The sequence below is a fragment of the Perca fluviatilis genome, chromosome 8 (assembly GCF_010015445.1).
Source record: "Perca fluviatilis chromosome 8, GENO_Pfluv_1.0, whole genome shotgun sequence".
In the NCBI taxonomy this organism is placed as follows: domain Eukaryota; kingdom Metazoa; phylum Chordata; class Actinopteri; order Perciformes; family Percidae; genus Perca; species Perca fluviatilis.
Window position 1 is genome coordinate 30,675,427 of NC_053119.1, and position 21,043 is coordinate 30,696,469.

A 21,043-nucleotide genomic window follows, 5' to 3' on the forward strand; every position below is an offset into this window, starting at 1 on the left:
CCTCATAGTGGCTGGACGTCATAGCGACTGGCGTGGGCGTGGCGTGGTAGCGTTGCATTTCCCCTGACTCATTTCCTGGTTCTCCTTCTCCATAAACAACATGAGATCAAGGAGAGGGTTAACTTCTCCTGCTCCAGATCTCCCACCGTGGTCAGAAAGAACAGGGGAGACTCTTTGTTTATCTCACTATATGACTCTAGAGTCACTACTCACTCTGAAGATAATCACCATCACTATCTCACTGATCCCTCGCTCTATCACCCACACACACACACACACACACACACACACACACACACACACACACACACACACACACACACACACACACACACACACACACGCCGGCTCGTCGCACACACCAGTGGAGAAGTATAAACATCAGGCCACCTGTATGCTATGGAGAAAGCTCTGCGTGGAGCCTTCGCAGGACCAAGAAAAACTTTGTTTCAAAAGAAGCTGGAGGCAGCAAACAACCACAGCTGGCTAAACTATTTACAAATGCTGGGTTGGTCGCTAGCAATGATGACGCAATGATCAGAGATGATTCTGTCCAACCAATCTGTAGTCTGCAGGTTTTCACGTCACCTTTTGGTATCGCCTCAGCTTGCTTGGAACCTCGACTGAGGAGGTACTAAAAATTGTACCTGTTAGCAGGTACCAGGGACTTTTTTTCGTAATGGAAAACCAAAAAAGGCGAGTAGAGTTGAGGCAAGTCGAGCAGGTACCATGTGATGGAAAAGCGCCATAAGAGACAGGTAGATGGCTTAGCTGAAGAGACCTTTAACATTAATTGTTAAAGGTTTATAGGATAAAAGCAGTCTAAGTATATGTCAGGTCTTATCTAGCACTCCTGCGTTTAGAGGTAAGCCGTTAGAAGTTGAGGGCAAAAGGTTATGAATTTTATCTCTAATTGTTATAATTTTATCATTAAAGAAGCTCATGAAGTCATCACTACTCAGAGCTGTAGGAATAGATGGCTCAATAGAGCTGTGACTCTCTGTCAGCCGGGCTACAGTGCTGAGAAGAAATCTTGGGTTGTTCTTATTTTCTTCTAGTAATGATGAGTAATAGTCTGATCTGGCAGTTCTGAGGGCCTTCCTATAGGTTTTCAGACTGTCTTGCCAATCTACACGAGATTCTTCCAGTTTGGTGGAACACCACTTACTTTAAAGTTTTCGTGAGATTTGTTTTAATTATATATAAGAGAAAAGTGGGAGAAGGCGGAGGGAAGGATGTTGTCGAAGGAGGAATGGGAAGAGATCAATGAACAACAATGGAAGACAACATGCTCACTCTCATGGAGAGAATATGGTTGGAAGAACATAGTAAGATATTTTATTACACCAGCACAACAGAAATCTCAGGATACGAGATGTTGGAGATTATGTGGAGAAAGTAAAGCCAATCATTTTCATATCTTTTGGGAATGCTCCTCTATTATACCTTATTGGCTCGAATTAAAGAAATGCATGGAAAAAGTTATGAAAATGGAACTTCCGTTTACATTTTTTGATTTGTACTTGGGAAAAGGGAACCAGAAAATAATATATTCGGGGGACAAATATTTATTCAGAGTAAGGTTAGTGGCAGGTAAAAAAGCCATCACCAGGAAGTGGCTGAAAACAGAGATACCTAAAATGGAGGATTGGGTTAAACTAATGTATAACATCTACAGGATGGAAAAGTTGACTTTCTTAGTTAGACTAGAATCAGATAAATTTAAGAATTTCTGGAGTAACTGGGTTGATTTCATAACACCATTGAGAACAGACTTTATTTGGTGAAAACAATGTATGTTTTGGATCCCCTTGGTTTTTGCTACAAATGTTGACTGTTCATAAGATTATGTTCGGCATTATCCTTCACCAGGAGAGAAAGGTCTTTACAAGAGGGGAATGAAAATGTGGACTGAAGTGAAAAATGCACTCATTTCGAGTCTACTGAGTTTTGTGTTTAATTGTGAATTTTATGTGTTTGATCCCTGGTGTGAAATATTTGTATGCTTTGTATACGTGGAAAACATATGTGTCAGATGTTATAATGGGACAATGTTGAATGGAATCAATAAAAAAAGTTAATTTAAAAATAAAATACAATGAGATTTGTTTTAATTTGCGAGTTTGAGAGTTATATCAAGGTGCTAGTTTCCTTTGCTTCATCATCTTCTTTTTTAAAGGAGCAACAGAGTCTAAAGTTGGCAGGTCGTGGCACCGTCTACAAAGTTATCAGTTAGTGGGGGACTAAAGTTAACATAAAGGTCCTCTGTTATATTAAGGCACGACATTGAGTTAAATGCTGTTGGAATATCTTCCTTAAATTTTGCTATAGCACTGTCAGATAGGCATCTAGTGTAGACACTTTTATTTAATTTCGTATAGTTGGGTAGTAAGAATTCGAAAGTTATTAAAAAATCTTCAATTTTGATGCCATATGCCAGCACAAGGTCGAGGGTGTGGTTAAAAGTGAGTGGCCTTATGCACACTCTGACTAAAACCAACTTAATCTAGTAGTGAGTTGAAAGCAGTACTAAGGCTATTGCTGTCAATGTCCACATGGATATTAAAATCACCTACAATAAGTACTTTGTCTGATTTAAGGACTACACATGATAAAAACTCAGAGAATTCAGATAAAAATTCTGAATACGGACCTGGAGCTCGGTAAACAACAACAAATATAATTGGCTGTAAGGTTTTCCGTGTTAGATGTTGAAGATTAAGAACTAGGCATTCAAACGAGTTATAGTTTAGTTTTGGTTTAGGATTAATTAAAAGGCTTGAGTCAAATATGGCTGCAGTTATATATGAGTATAGTATAATATGGTTGCAACTATATATGAGTGTATTGTATTCAACTTGCCTTACACGTTATTTACTTGTAATCACAGATGTTCTTTAAAAATATTTTTTTATTAACAACCACAACACTCATTAAGATTGAAGTGTATTCAGTATTCAGTAAAAAAATAAAAATACATAATGCCTTAGTACCAAATTTAATTAACAGAAAAAAAGTTTTGGTATTAGTTTGAATTGGGGCACACCTTTTTTTAAAACACGTAGGAATTTAAAATTGTTGTAATTGTAATAAAAAGTTGTAATTGTAATTATTGTATTTAGCATGGTGGTGTGTATGTTTGTTTCAGCTCGTGGCAGTAATCGTGACAATCCTGATTCTGTCCAGTTTGAATGTGAATATGTGGCCATTCTGAAAGAACATGACTACAGTAGAGTGGCGGCAGATAGTGGGGTGGCTGAGAGAGGCCCCCATTTAACACACAGACAGTGTTGTTCCCACCAAACAAAACCATGCTCTGGAGACCATGGTAAGTAATGGTCTTTTTACTTTGTATATTAACATTGCTAATTAACTACTAATTTATATTTTATTATCCATAAATAAGAGATGATGGATTGCACTGAGGTCATGGAGAGAGAGGTTCCCTTGATCTATGAATCAGAGAGGCAAGGGAAAATGCTCAGCCAGGACCAGCCGTCTACCTCTAGTAATGCTCAGGATCTCAAAATCCAGGGAAAGGGCTCAGCCAGGACAAGCTATCTCCAAGAACATGAGGTCTTGGCAACTCAGAATCAGAACTGGTTTATGGAGAAATAAATTTGCTTTGGTTAACAAACTAGAAATGTAGGGGAATACAACCTGTGGAATATGCACACTTATATCAGTAGATTGGCTAATATTGTTATCGTTTTTGCTCTTAGAGCAGCAATGCTGTCCTGGAGCTTGACGACCCCCCTGAAGATGTCCTGGACGTACTGAGCAACACACCAATGTCATCAGTGCCTGACTTTCACCACAAAGAAAATGTGCTGGTGTACATGGCTGGTTACATTGGCAGTAAGGTGGTGGGAAAATTTGGTGACTGTAATGAATGTTCACTTTTCACTACAGCTGTTTCCACTATCCCTGATTCAAGGTACACTTTCCTGAAAGAAAAACAATACACTGACCTCACTTTGGGGGAGAAAGGCCTAAAAGTGCCCAGCACTGAACTGGTAGATTTCCTCATAGCCCTGGAGTCAAACTTTAGGAGAAAAATCAACTCAGTCATCCACATAGTTGGTCTGGGAAGGAAGCTATTAAATAGCGGCATGGAGGTGTACAACAGTGAGTGCAGGGAAGTTGTGTGTGACAAGGAAAAGTGCAAAAACACTCTTGTATACATGGTGAAATTATTCAATATAGCCAGAATCCATCATATATTACGGACCCAAAATCGACAACTCTCACAGCCCAAACAGAAGCGCAACAGAATTTTTTTAAATCTAAGTCATCTGTAAATCTGTACATTAACTCTCTCTTTCTATAGCAAATGTAACATGTGTTGTACAAAGTTCTTATCAGTTGAGATGAATGAAATTATAATAAAACTAAAGACTTAAACATATAGAACAGCTAATATACTTACCATTGTCATTCTATTTGTAGTAAAAATGTGTGAACTTTACTTGCACAATGTTTGATTTGTTTTGTGTAGGCCTAATGCAGGCAGAAATGATGTGGTGATCTACTTACCATCACCAATTTTATTACTTTTAATTTTGTGATGATCTTCTATTACTATTAAATATTCTCTCTTGACTAATGTGTAGGATTCTCGTAGGGTACAGATTTGATCATTGGCAAATTATCAAAGATGTTTTATCAATATCAATAAAGTTATGAATATGGTTATTAATAACTTTATCAAATCGACAAACAATCAAAACGGGGCACCACCCTGCTAGTCAGGGGCCAATAATCAAACTGTGGAACAGTCTCATTTCTGTGGTAATCCTTTAAAAAGGAAATAAAGGAAGGGGTGAATCCAAGCAACGGACCTGATCGACCAGCAATTATTACAACAAGTACACAAATAATCACAAGCAACTGCTAATTAAGTATAATAAGATGTATTAACTTCACAATTATCAGTAGCTAAACAATAATCCTTCAATAATAAACTCATATACCTTTTTATAATATCACAACCAAAAACAAAGCAAAAACAAAGCAGCATGTGTCATGGACACGTCTGTGTCTGTGTGTGTGTGAGTGTGTGTGAGAGCGAGTGAGTGACAAAGGAGGGGGCGGTGTCGGATGTAGTTCTAAACACCAAAACAACTCCAAAAATGGCTACTCCTGTGAGCTGCACAAAACTATTTAGCCTCAAGAGGGCGGTAGTGGTGCTGCGTGCGCGGAAAAGCCAGGGGGGTTGCTAGGCAACGAGAACGCTTAGCCGATCTGGTAGCTAGTTCCTGTTTTAGCTCTGTACGAACGTAGGGAGATCCCATGTGTGAAGCTACAGCGTTAGCTTGGTAATTGCGCGGCTAGCCTGTGTCGTGTGTGTGTGTTAGTAAAGGAAGAAAGAGAAGGAGAGTAAAGAAAAGAGGCTTCACTTCTGATCTTAAGATATTGATAACGGCCAGCTCAGTGGCTTAACAGCGGATTCATCGCGATTATCTCGCGGACAGTAACTAAAACTCCTGAACCCCTAACCCATACATGATTACAATCAGATCAAATTAATGGCAAAAGCAGTAGCGAGCCCTTTGCTCATTAGTAACAAACCAAAACGCACTAGTTCTAATATCTGCCCAGAACTGTGTAAGCCTCTTACTGTACATGCGTTGTTTGTCAGTTAAGTCTCTCGCCAGAGCTTAACGATCCGTTTCGTCTGAAGCAGAGGGGACGAACGTAAATCCAGGTCGACCAAACAAGAAACAGAGCGTAGTCCTTTTCTTGAATCCAGGCTGATTAAGCCCGCTGCAGATGAAGGAATACTTCGGCCAGTATTCCCTCGGATCCCCTTTGTATATCAGGCCGATATAAAGTTTGTACCAGCGAGGTGATGCTAGTTTGCTAGCTAGCTAGTCCGGACTAGAGTGCTTCCTGTAGCGACCTGAGTCACGGTGGAAAAGCGAAGAAACACACAGTGCCGACAGCTTTTATCCTCCCTCCGCCTCCTAGTGGCGGGGTGGTGCATTCAAGGACCCGACGACCAATGGGAAAACTGCAACCTGGTCACAGGTGTGAAGCAGTTCTTTGTCTCACCACCAGTCTGCCTTGCCGTCCTTGTGTTGGATGCACTTTCTCCATTTTGCGAAGTGGCGGCTTTTTAGGAGTTTCGTGAAACTGGCTTTGGAATTCACATGTAGGCCAAGATCCTTTGTCCTGCCTCCTCTGTGTCTCTGCAGTCAACTCAATCTGAGCCAAATCACTGTTTAACCAGCTTCTTGGTCCCCAACAAATGTGTTCTCCCTTTCATCTACTCATTGTTCATTGTGCTTTGGCTTTTTCAAGGAATTTGTCAATCATTTCATGAGGAACACAGGCTGTTGTTACTGGTGTTGTAAAATTCTGCTGTGGCTCCTTTAAGAGATATCCATGCAGTCTCGATGCTACCGAAGCAGAGTTTATTGTAGCCTTTATTGTTTATTGTTGCCTAAGTAAGTTTATTGATACAGTGTTGTAGGCTACACAGTGTGTCTACGCAGCCCGGTCTCATGGAAGTTCGTGTAAATGTGACATTATTTGAATCTATTGATACGTGTTCACGGAGACGTTTTTGTCGTTTTTTACGTGGTGGACAACACGAAAATATGAAGTAATGTATTTCAATGGGAAGCATATTTCGTGGCCACAGAACGAAATTGTAGGGAGTAATATAAAAAGCCGAAAATCCGCGTAGGGAGGTTGGTCGGGGTGGTGGATGGGTCAAACAACACAGGACTTTTACGCGAGCGGGGATCGCGTCCCGTTTGCGGCGCTTTGTTTCCCGGGGATGGCGTCCATGCATGTGGCGTTTTGTCCCGCGTGTTACTGTGGCGCGTCTCCCGGCGTTTAAGGCGCCCTTTCCCCGGCGTTTAAGGCGCCCTTTCCCCGGCGTTTAAGGCGCCCTTTCTCCGGCGTTTAAGGCGCCCTTTCTCCGGCGTTTAAGGCGCCCTTTCCCCGTACGTTTTTTCCTAAACACAACCTCCGCCATCCCGTTATTGTGGGGCGTCCCCAGCGGGCCGCCTTGCGGGCTGTCTCGCGGTCGCCTCCCGGCTTATGGAGCGTCCTTTTCGGCCGCCTCCCGGCGGGTCCCCAGCAGGCCGCCTTGCGGGCGCCTCCCGGCTTATGGAGCGACCTTTTCGGCCGCCTCCCGGCGTCCTTTCCCCGACAAAATAATGTGACATTTACACGTAAAAAATAACGTGACAGTTACACGTAAAAAATAACGTGACAGTTACACGTAAAAAACGAGAAAAACGTCTCCGTGAACACGTATCAATAGATTAAGAAAAACGTGGACATTTACACGAACTGCCGTGAGACCGGGTTGGTCTACGTCAGCAATTAACCCCGTAGACCAAAAGTCAAGCCCTCGTTCATTTGCTAATCATCTGCTGGCTGAGGAAAACGGGAGTTATCCCCAAAGTTATTGGGGTAAATAAATAGCCTATTTGACAGCTTCATGCTCTATGACGAATTGTTTAATTATAAACGGATCCATAAGCATTATTTAGTTGTGCATTATTCAACACGCCGTTTTAGTTTAGGCTATAGAGATATTAAAAACTAGAAACTACTATTTAGTTCCCTTAACCACTTTTGAATTGGAACCGGTATCGTTCAATTCTATGACAGCTGTGTTGTGTCCAAGATGGCGGAGCTGCAGCTCGGTCATGGGTGCGTTTGTTGCAATGGAACACGTTCTATTGAGTTTCGCCTCTTGGTACTTCTATACTCTTTGCTATAGTTAGCCTGTACGTATGCTAGCGGACATTAGCTAACGTTGCCGAGCCACCCAGCAACTTCGGCAGTAGAGTTTCGGCGAGCTAACCACGACAATTTACGCCATTGAGTAAGTTTAACCTGTCCTCGGCGATGAATGAATTACGAAAGGTTACGTCAGTACTCGGGAGACTGAAGAGAAAAAGAAAGGTAAATGCTGTTCAGAGACTTAGTCTTGGTCACTCACTACAATGGAGTATGTAAGGTAAATATACACTGGAATATTTCTGTAAGGGCCTTTTACATATTGACAAATGTTGATAATAACATGTATATGCCTGTTTATGGTCAAAATAAGCAATTTATTTCAGGATAGCATATTTGCCCCCATAGGGTTAGACTGACGATGGTATCCAATATGGCGCCCATGATTTGAGTTGGCCAAACTCTCTACATATACGGCTCTGGTTTTACCTATGTAACATTTAGCTATCCACACCCGTTGCGAAGCATGGCCTCTTGTGGTGTATATTTACTTCCACTTTTTGGGACCCCTCTGTTCTCCTCCTCCTGGTTCCCCTCGGCCAGCAACTGTGCCTCTTGAACCCGATCACTCCCGCTCCCACTTCCCGCGGCCAGCAGCTGCCTAGTCCTGCCTACTCTACCAGCCCTCCTCTACAGAGGAGGGGCCACTCACTTCAGCCAACCTCGGGAGAAAAAGTCTGGAATCCGTTTCCGCTTTAGGGAGTGGACGGTGATTTCTTTTTTTTTTTTTACTTGACTTTCCAACCAACTTTAATTTCCACGACAACTTGTGTTAACTGTAGGGGATTGAATTAACGTTACGACGATGGCTTCTTCGCCTCAGAAGTCCCCGTCCTCTCCGAAATCTCCGTCGCCTAAATCTCCGACGCCGAAATCCCCATCTTCCAGAAAGAAAGACGACTCTTTCCTGGGAAAACTTGGTGGAACTTTGGCAAGAAGGAAAAAGGCTAAAGAAGGTAACAGCTAATGTTAAAAAGAAAATAAGCAGTTAGAAACTGAAAGAACTGTTTGAGTTATAACAATATTTTTACATCATAACCGACAGCATTAAAGATAACCAGTCTTGCAGTGTAGGAATAATCCCCACACATGTAACACTTTTAACGTTAACGTTACGCACCCACATTTCAGAGAGCGAATTTATACACATTGTTTCGAACATATTTATCACAAAGAAACACCATTAACTACAACGTGTGTGTGTGTGTGTGTGTGTGTGTGTGTGTGTGTGTGTGTGTGTGTGTGTGTGTGTGTGTGTGTTTTCTCCTGGTCTTGGGCTGTGTCTGTTCCCATGTAAGGTATTGGATCCGCTACTACTGTAATAAGTGAGGAATGAGGCAGGAGTAAACATAGGCCCGTCACAGACTACCCAGGCTCCTCAAACATCCTCTCCGATTTAATACTTAGGTCTTCTTGATAGTAGGCTACTATCCAGCTCAGGAGCTCATAGGGATACACTGTCTTGCTCATGGGCACTTCAATTTACCTCACTTTCCTTCATCTTAGTTATAAACCTAGCTATGTTGGACTTTAATTACAAAAAGAAGGTGCTATAAATAAGAATATTCTCAAAGTCTCTTACGTGCTTAGTTCAGTTTATAGCCATGCAGGGTTGATTTAGAAATAAAGTAGGCTTCAGAGAGCATGGGATTCATTGTTAAATGCCAGGTTTTTATCACCAAATGAGAAAGGTCTCTTTCAATTGGATGATTACTTTGTCTCATTCAGGATACTGTTAAACAGCTGAGCCCCATTTTATGTTGCCTCTGCCTACAGGACATGCATGCAGTCACATTATATTCATGCTGGTTGGGTGTGTAGGGTGTCTGCAAGGTGTTCCATGATTTCATGGAAAACATTGGCTGGTCGCTCTTGCGAAGATTATTGATTAAATTTAAGTCCTTGTGACGTTTATGACAGTTGCTGCATGTGCTGGGAAGAGAGGGGCTGCCAGCTTGAACAGGACTAAAGGCAGAATGAAAAAAGAAAAAATGAAACGGAGTAAAGAAAAAGGGCTATAGAATGGGGAAGAGATTGTATGAAAAGAGAGGCGAAGGTTTGAGAGCAGTAGTGAGGGCTATGCATTACATACAGACGGACAGGGCCGGTTCTAGCCCTTTGGTTGCCCTAGGCGAGATTGAGTTTTGCGCCCCCCTCCCCCCCAGTCTTGCATTACCCGATCTCCACAGTGCTGTGTCAGCAATAGAGTAGCAATGTATGTTCATTTTAGTTTCTAGCTTCCATGTAAGTTAGATGGCACCAACATTTGGTCTAATCATAACTGGTCTGGCAACCCAAAGGCCAGTTTTTTGTTTCCAGATTTGTGTGCATGGTGACTTATGATGGGGGGGTCTGGGGGTCCACCCCCTGAATATTTTGAGCATTAAATACTTAATTTCCTTAATTTAAATACTTTTTTTTTTTTTTTTTTTACCTTTTTCTGAATCAATTAATGCTGGAAATATCTTTATCTAAAGGGAAACATAGATTACAATCCAAATATAAAAACATAATGGAATATTTTGCAGTAAGGCTCTCAGGCATTCTGTATTGCTTTCATCTATTTATTCTCCTTTGGATCGATGTTTCTAATTATATCTGAGTCAGCACACATGTAGCCTAGGCATCATTTACTCTTCCCACTTTTGCTTCTTTTGTTGAGGAAGTAACCACCTTAAACGTGCATATTAAAATGATTCACCTGAATGATATATGAATTCATTTTAATGAATTAATAAACCCCTGGAATGTAATATTTCAGATGTGTTTGAGCAAGATTTCTGCTCATGTTCAAAACTTTGTGCACATTCAAAATACAGTATATCTCATCTGTGTTCTCTGAGGTTTGGAGGAGTTGTGATATTGTGAGAAAAATAAAGTGATAATGCAATAGGCTACTACAAGAATAAAGTCACTATATTTCAGAAAATAATTCACCTGCACCATAGTCTGCTGTGCATTACGTGATTGCTCTGCTGATACGGTAGATCTCAGACCTGCTGCCAGACACAGAGGGCTAGATTTATCAAGCCGTTTGCGCCCGTTTCCAGGCGCTAATTGGTCGCAAAGACGGACGTAACCGATGTGGCCTATTTACAAACAGGGCGCACTTGGATAAAATCGCAGATTGTCTGCCACATGAGCGAGAAGAGACAAGTTGCGCTTTCAATATGAGTTTGTGGGAGGGTCGTGGGGAAAGTGGGAGTTCCACCCAGAAGGGTGGGAGGATAAGCGCAAAGTGCACCTAATTATATATTCCGTGGTATTTACAAAGACTGTCAGTAAGAGCGCGCCTCTATTCTGCGGGGGAAATTCTCCGCCTCTTAAAAGCAGGTCTAAACAAGCCGCAATCGAGTTTCCTCGTAGACCTTTATGCCACTGGTAATATGGCAACAGTAATTTGAGCAAGACAAAGACATAGGCGAGGCTGGAAATATTTTTTGACACAAGGATCGCACTTTGTCAGTGAACACAACATCATTTAGCGTTACAGATCAAGCAGCCATGCAATATTAGAGTTACTGGAAGAAATCAAAGATGAAATTGAATCTCCCACTCAGCGTTCACATCCCATTCAAGCAGTTGTTAAACTCCTCGCTACATTACAAATATTGGCATCAGGATCATGGATCAGGAAAGGTTGACAAGTAAACGTGTGACTGAGGGGGCGCCCTAGGATGATCATGTTTAATAAACACGTTTTATTTCGCTTGTCATTCATAATTCTATTATTAATGGGAAGTAGACCTAAGGGCGACACGGCGCCCCCAACACTTTTGACGCCCTAGGCAATCGCCGGCCCTGCAGACGGACACAAACTGTGTGGATATAATGCAGACAGAAAACACAGCACAAATCAGGAGAGGTACTATTTAATTTTATTCCACTGTGAAAATAGAGCAAATGCAGAATTAATATCAGGATCAGGTGTTATATTAGAGACTAGTGAGCTCAGCCTGTGGACGATGAGCTGTAGTAGAGAGAGCTGGTACTGCTAGCCAGGAGGGTGCTTGAAACTGGGGGACGGAGACAGACAGTTATGGGCTGTGGAGCACTCTGCTAATGTGGCTTTTTTTATTGTTAAGCACGTTGATACATACTCTAATTTTATGACACTGGCCCAGAAGGGGAGGAGTGATGTTCAGCGAGGACACTGAGGACGCCTGTGATTCCTTTTCCATCTGCCTATAATACTAACAACAAATCAAATCTGCACTGAACATATAAAAATATGTTAATAGAGGTGAGCAAATGTATTTTTAACACTCAAACTGATGCAAAACAAAATCATAGCAGACTTGCTTGACATACCAGTATGGAATCACAGCTGGTAAGTAAGTTGACTGCAGCAATACCTTGCAGTGTTTCCTGTAGGATTTATTTCAGCAGCAGAGGTTTTAACGGTTAATGTCAAGGTTGAAATTTAGTGGGGGTGCACTAGTACATTAATTTTTTATATCGTATAGATATAAAAAATAAATAAAAGATAGAGAGAAAAGTACACAAACCAAAGCAGATGAGATCCTAACTGCACGGAAAGACCGTAACCAACACTTTTTATCAACTCCCAGGTGTGTGGAGCCATGGTCCTGATCTTTTTTTCTTCAAATATCTTTGAGTTTTCTCTTTGTTCTGTCTTAAAACATTCTCAATCCAAACTCATCCATGCATTCATCACCTCACGACTGGACTACTGCAACAGCATTCTGTACGCCACACCCACCGAATTCCTCAAAAAACTACAATACCGTAATTCCTCAAATAAAAACCAGGGCCTTTATTTACCTGAACTGCAGAAGGTACCAGGCTTTTATTTGAAGCAGGCTTTTGTTAGAGGCAGGCCTTTATTTCTAATTCCATCTGTTTGATAAGTATAATTTTTTAATAAATAAACAACAACAATAAACAAAAAATTAAAAGCCATAGTGTTCCAATGGATATATATCATTCATTTTTTAAGAACCATTTGCAAAAATATCACCATATACAACATCAGCCAGAAGGGTGACAAAGCAATTTGGGTCCCAATTAATCAAACACCACCAGTCAGTTTGAGCCCTGTAAATGTACTGGGTATTTATTTGAAATACACTACGGTATTGCTTACAATAAGAGCATACAGTAGTTTTATAAAACATATTGCTGGTTTGCAGCACACCAGTATCTGATTAACGTTACAGACAGTAGCTATTTGTTTCTGGCTCCAACTTTTTTCCTCCCACCTCCAGCTAGCCGTGCTCTGCTCTTGTCGGCTAATCTTGTCAGCTCATTCTTCTGTTTCTTCCAGTATCGGATTCTCCGGGGGTCAATGTCAAAATGTCTTGCAGCTTTTTCACCTGAGTTTTCCTCTGCATACTTTAAAACTCATTTCGTTTTGTTGTTGAAAAGTCCGTCACTAGCACCAAAGCCCATCATTCTCTGCTAGCACTAAATGAGACCCGTGTTACATCCAATGTAGCTACTGCCATCTATTGTATGGAGTTAGAATCATGCCAAAACCACACACACACACACACACACACACACACACACACACACACACACACACACACACACACACACACACACACACAAAACGTGTTTTACTCACGCCCAACGATTCACAAACAAACTCAGTGTGGTTTGCAAATACAAAACATCATTCACAAACTAATGCATTTTGTTCTGCAAATAAGAAACGTACCTATCAAACAAATACAGTATGTTTTACACATACAAAGAAATGTATTTCTTTAATGACAAAAAATATCCTGCAAGTACAAACTAAAATCTTTCAAGTACAAAAAAAAAATCCTTCAAGTACAAAACAAATTCTACAAGTACGAAAAACTGTCACGTGACTTTTGGCACTAATTTTCCGCCTTGCTGATCCACACACAAATGCCCTCAGATCCACACACAAATGCAGGTAAATTTTCTAACAAATGTCCTGTAATTTGCACTCCACAACAGCAGGTGGCGCTGTTAAGTCAATTTAAGCCTACCAGGACAATAGATATATATACACGCGAATTTTTTTAAACGTCATTACGGTGCATAACTTACTGGAACAAAGCTGAGCAACGTGTTGTTGCTGGTGACAAAACCACTGATTATATATATGTATATTGAAGCGATGCTGGCGTTAAAGACCCGCTGATCGTTGTCTGATTCTCTGAAATGAATGCCGGCATTGCATTAGGGCTTTGACTCCGAACTTCGTTATTCGAATATCATTCGAATATTTTAAAAAATAATGATATTTGAACGAATATTAGCCAGCCCTTAATATTCGAACCTGTTATGGGCATTATTTTTTGTAAATGCGTTTGCTTGTAAACGTTGTTTTCAGTTCAGATTCCGAGGCTTTATCACGCATTTCAAAATGTAACTACATCGCCGCGGTGAGCGACGTCTCGGCCGTGGCTCGGTAGCGTTGCATTCCCCCCTAATTCTCAAAGAAGGCTGGCTTGCCCAGGGCCAGGCCAGCTCAGCGGCGTCTTTCTCCCGTCGCGTTCCGCTGTCTCTCCTACCTACACCGGCCCCGCACCCTGTCCCTTCTCCCCTTTCTACCTGCCTGCTCAGTGCTGCTGCACATGAGGAGAGAGCACAGCGGGGAGGGCGGGGCTGCTCCTCAGTCACACAACAGAAGAGAAAGGACTGTTTCGGCGGCCACAGGAGAGAAATACATTGCGTGCTCGCTGGACAATACTGGCAACTCTTTTTTTATTTTACAGAAAGTCGCTGTCTTTTCTACAGAAAGTCGCCAGATTTGTCACTAGTCGATTTTGTGAAAAAAAGGCGCTAAGTTGGCAACACCGCCCACACACACTGGCTCAACGCACACACCAGCACATGAGTAAACATCAGACCACTTACGTAGGCTACGGTGAAAGCTCCGAACTTCCTGTCGAAAGCATACTGTTTGTGTCCAGGGTCTGACTTTTATTTATTTTTTAAAACTGAAGGCATTTAATGGTCAAAATATTATTAATAAATATTCGAATATATTCGAATATTAATAAACAAACGAACTTCGAATATGATTTTTGGGCAAAAGTCAAAGCCCTACATTGCATTGTGCTTTGCATGTGCCCAACTCTGATCATATCTGTTCTGTCTTACAGCATACTGTAATATTTCACCAGTAATAAGACCAAAATAATATTATTAAAATAAAGAAATGCATACTATGATACTATCTACATATATGTTGCTAGATGTAGTATTATAGTTTAAAAAATATCAAAACAACAAAGCAATCCAGCTTCACTGGCCGAAATAGACAATAATAACATTAAAAGAAATCTGTGATCTGGTGAATAAATGTTGATTAAAACAGCGGTTATTTGGCTAAAAATACAAATAATAGCAAAGCTGTATGCAGCTTCTCTGTACAGAAATAAACGTGCTGTGATCAGGGAATCTGTGCGTAGACCACGGATCATGCCTGTCATTGACCTACATGCATCGCATCCGTGGGCCCGTCACAGAATTTTCGGCGAATCTGTGAAACTGCCACAGTTTTTGAGTTGAGGGGCTGTGTTCATTTCACAGAATTCTGTGAGACCGGCAGCCTGTAGGCTACTACGAAGCAAGATCAACATGCTGGATTTCTTTCAGTTACCCGGCTTCACCTAACCTAACAACCGCAATACAGTCCCCCGACCACTATCAGAGGCCCGGCTTTTAATTGACTACCGGTTTTTATTTGAGGAATTATGGTATATCCAAAACTCAGCCGCCTGTCTATTCACTCACTCCAGCACCAGAGATCACATCACAAGCTCTCAGTAACCGTGCCCCCTCCTACCTCACTGACCTGTACCGTCATACTCCCACCCGCAACCTTAGATCCACAGATGCTAACCTCTTTTACCCTCTTACCCGCCCCAAGCATCGAACTTGGGTGGACAGGGCTTTTTCCGTTGCAGCCCCCTACCTCTGGAACTCTCTCCCCCAACACCACAGACTTTCCACATCACTTGCTAAATTTAAAACCGCACTCAAAACCCATCTGTGGAAAGCTACTTTTAACCTGTAACCAACTTAGCTGTTTCCATTTGTTTCTATGCTGTTTTGCTGCACCTTTTTTATCTCTCGTTGTTATTGATATTTTTATACTGATCTTGCTATTGTTTTTCTTTGTTTTTACCATGTAAAGTGCTTTTGAGTACCTTTTTTAAAGCGCAATATAAAATAAATATTATTATTATTATTATTATTACATGTTTCATACAGTCATTAAAACATTAACTCATTTAATTGCGCCATCCATCCACATCACCACAGCATCATTCACATATTCACTTGTCATTAATACCAACATTCCATTATGGCTTCAGTATAATTTTCTATAGAGATAATTGCCCCTCTTTTTTCTATATTATCAGGGTTTTTCCTGCATAGAGGAATTTTTGGTTCCCCTGAACAGGTTTTAGCCAGCACCAAAGGAAAATCACCAGTGCCTAAATGATAATAATTGAGAATAAAAATAGCAATTCAGGTCCTATCGGAGTGTGTTTAATAGCCAGTAGTTTTCTACATTATCAGTAGTTAGTATCATTCAAAGTGATCTTCAACATAAATAAAAACATCATCAAAATAGATTAGTCTTAATAGATTAGAGAGGTGGAACGATTCACAAAATTCACGGTTCGGTACATATCACAGTTATGGGGTCAAGGTTTACGGCACAGAAACAATTTTAACATGCTTTTAATTTGTTTAATTGGAAAAAAGCCTGGTAAGAACATAAGGAACATAAACACTTCTTCATTGTTAAATCATTATTAAAAGAATAGGTTTCATAATTAGTACAAACAAAAAAATGCAGCTTTGTTATTTTTTATATATGGCCACATTATAGGCTAAGGGCATCAACATAAAGTGAAGCTCAACCAGCACTATATTTAAAACAACAGTAGCCTAAACCATGTCAGTTCTTCATGGAATTATTAGTTTTTCCAATTGAAATTAAAATTCAGTACTTTAAGTATAATGAAAGGAATATGTCTGGATGTTTTTATCAAAAGGAAGAGTGCCACTGTGTTTACAACAATTGCAACATAACCCGTGGCTCAAGTAACGTTACTATTATCATATGCTTTCTAAATTGATCTGATGATGATGTTTGTACGTCTTTTTTCATAGTGTCTGAGCTTCAGGAAGAGGGGATAAATGCCATCAACCTTCCTCTCAGCCCTTCCCACTATGAGCTGGACCCTGAGGACACCATGCTAGGTAAACAGCTACACTGTTCTACACTCATAGTCCCTGTTACACATATTTATATACAATTGCTTAAAGGCCATGTGGATACATTTATTCTCATTTTATTTCTTCTATAGACTATAGTAGAAAAAGTTGAGTTAATTAAAAATAGCCTCTTTAAAGACCGGGACAAACATTTATAGTGCATTCCATTTGTACACGGAGGTCGGAATTTCCAAGGTCAAAGTCGGAAACCCTCCCTAAACTCTGATTTCCGAGTTGGGAAGTCAGACAACCTCACAGTACACCAAGCTCAAAATCCAATATGGCTGCTGCGTGCATCAACAGCAGTGAAAGCTGTAGTAACATACAGTTTATTAGCACTTCTGTCTTATTTGTGTCTCATTAAATCAATCGTACACACAGCACTGTCTAACGTCTATCTGTGGACATGTTGCTATGCTGTTTGTATGCACAAAAAAACGGCATAATGCATTGTTATCAACTGCTAATGCTAACAATGGATAACCTGGCTAGAGCCAGCTCCATAGTGAAATCCGACTTCTTAAATGAAACACGGTCAACTCGGATGTGATAATAATAATAATAATAATAATAATAATAATAATAATAATAATAAATTGAATTTATATAGCGCTTTTCATGGACTCATTTCCTGCTCCGGCTTCCGAGTTCAGACTTAAATGGAACACACTATTAGCAATTCAAAAGACATTTAAATAAATATCTTAATCACCTAAGCCCAGAGTGCCTACTAACTTAACCATTGTGTTGACTTGGGTGAAATTGACCGTTTTCAATTTTTGTTTTATATCAGAAAATATGTAAAGAAGAAAAATGTTACTATTTAAAATGTTGACGGGAAGACAACATGAGGGTTAAGTCAATTTGCAAAAACACATTTTTGACTGGTACTGAAATAACTAGCATACCTAGGATCTTTTACATGCATACAATCATGTACAGTATGTACTCACTATGTGCTTTTTCCGATTTTGCCACAGCGCCAACTACAGTGCTTAAAGTGATGGTTCGGAGTAATTTCACCCTAGGGTCCTTTGCACCATGACCTCGAGCCAAACAGCCCTCCAGAAGCTTTTTTCAGCTGGGTCTAACACTGGACGAGTTAGCGTTATCAACTGAATAGCTTAGTGCAGGTGCTAATGGATCCAACTCTGTATCTCGTAAATGACCCCACTAATAATGCCCGAAATGATACCAAACTTCTACAGTAGTACAAATAGGTTATGCGCTCATAAAATGATGGATTGGAAAGTTTAAACCAGGAGATTATTTAAATTAAAGCTGCGAGCAGCGATGGATGGGCCCTCTGCGCGCGTCGGGGTTACCGGCGGAAGCCGCTCCTTGCGACCGGCACGGCACTCAGACGCCGCAAATCGTCACCAATGACAAGGGAACTCCCCGCTGAGTTCAACGATACCTCACACAAGACTCTGCGTCATATGGTTCATTAGCTGTGAAAAGGGGCGTGGCTAAAGCATAGGGGGCGGGTCAAACCATCACTAATTAAAAGGGAAGTCTCTGCTGAGTTCAATGATACCTCACACAAGATTCTACCTTAGATGGGTCAGCATGTATGAAAGGGGGCGTGGCTTGAACATAGGGGGCGGGTCAAACCATGACCAATGAAGAAGGAAGTCTCTGCTGAGTTCAATGATACCTCACACAAGTGTTTACATCAATCGGGTCATTAGTTATAAAAGGGGGCGTGGCTTGAACATAGGGGGTGGGCCAAACCATCACCAATGAATAAGGCAGTCTCTGCTGAGTTCAATGATATCTCACACAAGGGTCTACATCAAATGGGTCATTAGTTATAAAAGGGGGCGTGGCTAAAGCATAGGGGGCGGGCCAAACCAACACCAATTAAAAGGAACTCTCTGCTGAGTTCATTGATACCTCACACAAAGGTCAACCTTAAATGGTTCAAATGTTATGAAAGGGGGCGTGGCTTAAGCTTAGGGGGCGGGTCAACTTTAAGTGACTTTAAGTAAATATCGGCCTTTAATTGTCCTATTGTCCACGCCCTATGACGAAAAGTTTTTCTTTTAACAACTTTTCATCTTTAACGTCTTAAGATGGCACAGACCGAGTTTGAAGTTGATCGGATGAAATCTCTAGGAGGAGTTCGTTAAAGTATGACATGTGGAAATGGCCAAAATCGCACTAATTTCGAACTTTCAATTCAAAATGGCGGACTTCCTGTTGGGTTTAGGGTATGGCTCTAATGACGTTTCTTGTACATCTTGACATGATACATATGTGTACCAAGTTTCGTGAGTCTACGTTAAACTCACTGCAGGGGCTCAATTTTTTTAACTTTGTAGGGGGCGCTAGCGAGCCAGTTTTGGGCAGCTATTCGCAAAACCCTTACAATACGTAAATTCTCACCAGACTTGATGCGACCGCCAAATTTGGTGAGTTTTTGAATATGTTAAGCCCTTCAAAAAGGCAATTCATTTGACGAAATAATAATTCCTTCAATTTCAATAGGGCCTTCGCCGCTGTCGGCGCTCGGGCCCTAATAATTCCTTCAGTTTCAGTAGGGCCTTCGCCGCTGTCTGCGCTCGGGCCCTAATAGTAATTCCTTCAGTTTCAATAGGGCCTTCGCCGCTGTCGGCGCTCGGGCCCTAATAACACTTGCCTGTTGGCTTCTGCTCTCTGCTGCTACTGCTACCGGCAGTAAGACGAGTGCTTAGGGACATCTACAAATTACAACACCGAAAAGAAATACAACATTAAAGCTGCGAGCAGCGATGGACGGGCCCTCGCGCCTCTGCGCCATTCGCTCGGCACTCAGACGCTGCAAATCGTCACCAATGAAAAGGGAACTCCCTGCCGAGTTCAACCGTACCTCACACAAGACTCTACGTCATACGGTTCATCAGCTGTGAAAGGGGGCGTGGCTAAAGCATAGGGGGCGGGCCAAACCATTACCAATGAATAAGGAAGTCTCTGCTGAGTTCAATGATATCTCACACAAGGGTCTACATCAAACGGGTCATTAGTTATAAAAGGGGGCGTGGCTAAAGCATAGGGGGCGGGCCAAACCAACACCAATTAAAAAGGAACTCTCTGCTGAGTTCATTGATACCTCACACAAAGGTCATCCTTAAATGGTTCAAATGTTATGAAAGGGGGCGTGGCTAAAGCATAGGGGGCGGGCCAAACCAACATCAATTGAAAAGGAACTCTGCTGAGTTCATTGATACCTCACACAAAGGTCATCCTTAAATGGTTCAAATGTTATGAAAGGGGGCGTGGCCTGCGTAAGTGGGCGTGGTCACATTATAGGGGGCGGCTCAGTATCACCACACATTCTGAGTTTCATGTAAATTGGATGATGTTTGTCATATAAGGCGCATTTCATGTTGCCAGCAGGGGGCGCTATGACCAAAATTCAATTTTGGCCTGTAGGTGTCCTCAGGCCTGGACCTTTGTCAATCGTGAGAAATTTCGGTGAGATTCGACAACGTACACTCAAGTTACAACAACTTCTTTGTTCATCGCTAAACACTCAAAATGGCCGCCACGCCCACACAGTCTGACAAAAAGTTTTTCTTTCAATAACTTCATTAAGGTGTTGAGACGATACAGACCAAGTTTGAAGTCCATCGGATGAAATCTCTAGGAGGAGTTCGTTAAAGTATTGCACCTTGACTTTTAGGCCTACTTCCTGTTGCCACTAGGGGGCGCTATGACTTTAAGTAAATATCGGCCTTTATTTGTCCTCAGGGTTGGAGTCTTATGAATCCTGAAAAGTTTTGAGCCATGTTGGACAACGTACACTCGAGTTACACCCACTTCCTGTTTCGGCGGCGAAACGCACAAAATGGCTGCCCCGGCACAGAACGAGTTTGAAGTTGATCGGATGAAATCTCTAGGAGGAGTTTGTTAAAGTACGACATGTGGAAACGGCCAAAATCGCACTAATTTCGAACTTTCAATTCAAAATGGTGGACTTCCTGTTTGGTTTAGGGTATGGCTCTAATGAAGTTTTTTGTACATCTTGACATGTTACATATGTGTACCAAGTTTCGTGAGTCTA

At 41.3% G+C, this 21,043-nt stretch overlaps 1 protein-coding gene across 1 annotated transcript in view; it reads left to right on the forward strand.

Moving 5' to 3' along the window:
- Nucleotides 1-8,435: 8,435 nt before the first annotated feature.
- Nucleotides 8,436-21,043, forward strand: part of LOC120564223 (alpha-parvin) — a 33,294-nt gene continuing 20,686 nt past the window's right edge. The window contains exons 1-2 of the mRNA XM_039809059.1: nucleotides 8,436-8,717; nucleotides 16,894-16,983. Coding sequence (XP_039664993.1) covers nucleotides 8,567-8,717; nucleotides 16,894-16,983 — 241 coding nt within the window. The 5' untranslated portion in view covers nucleotides 8,436-8,566. The remainder of the gene's footprint in view (nucleotides 8,718-16,893; nucleotides 16,984-21,043) is intronic.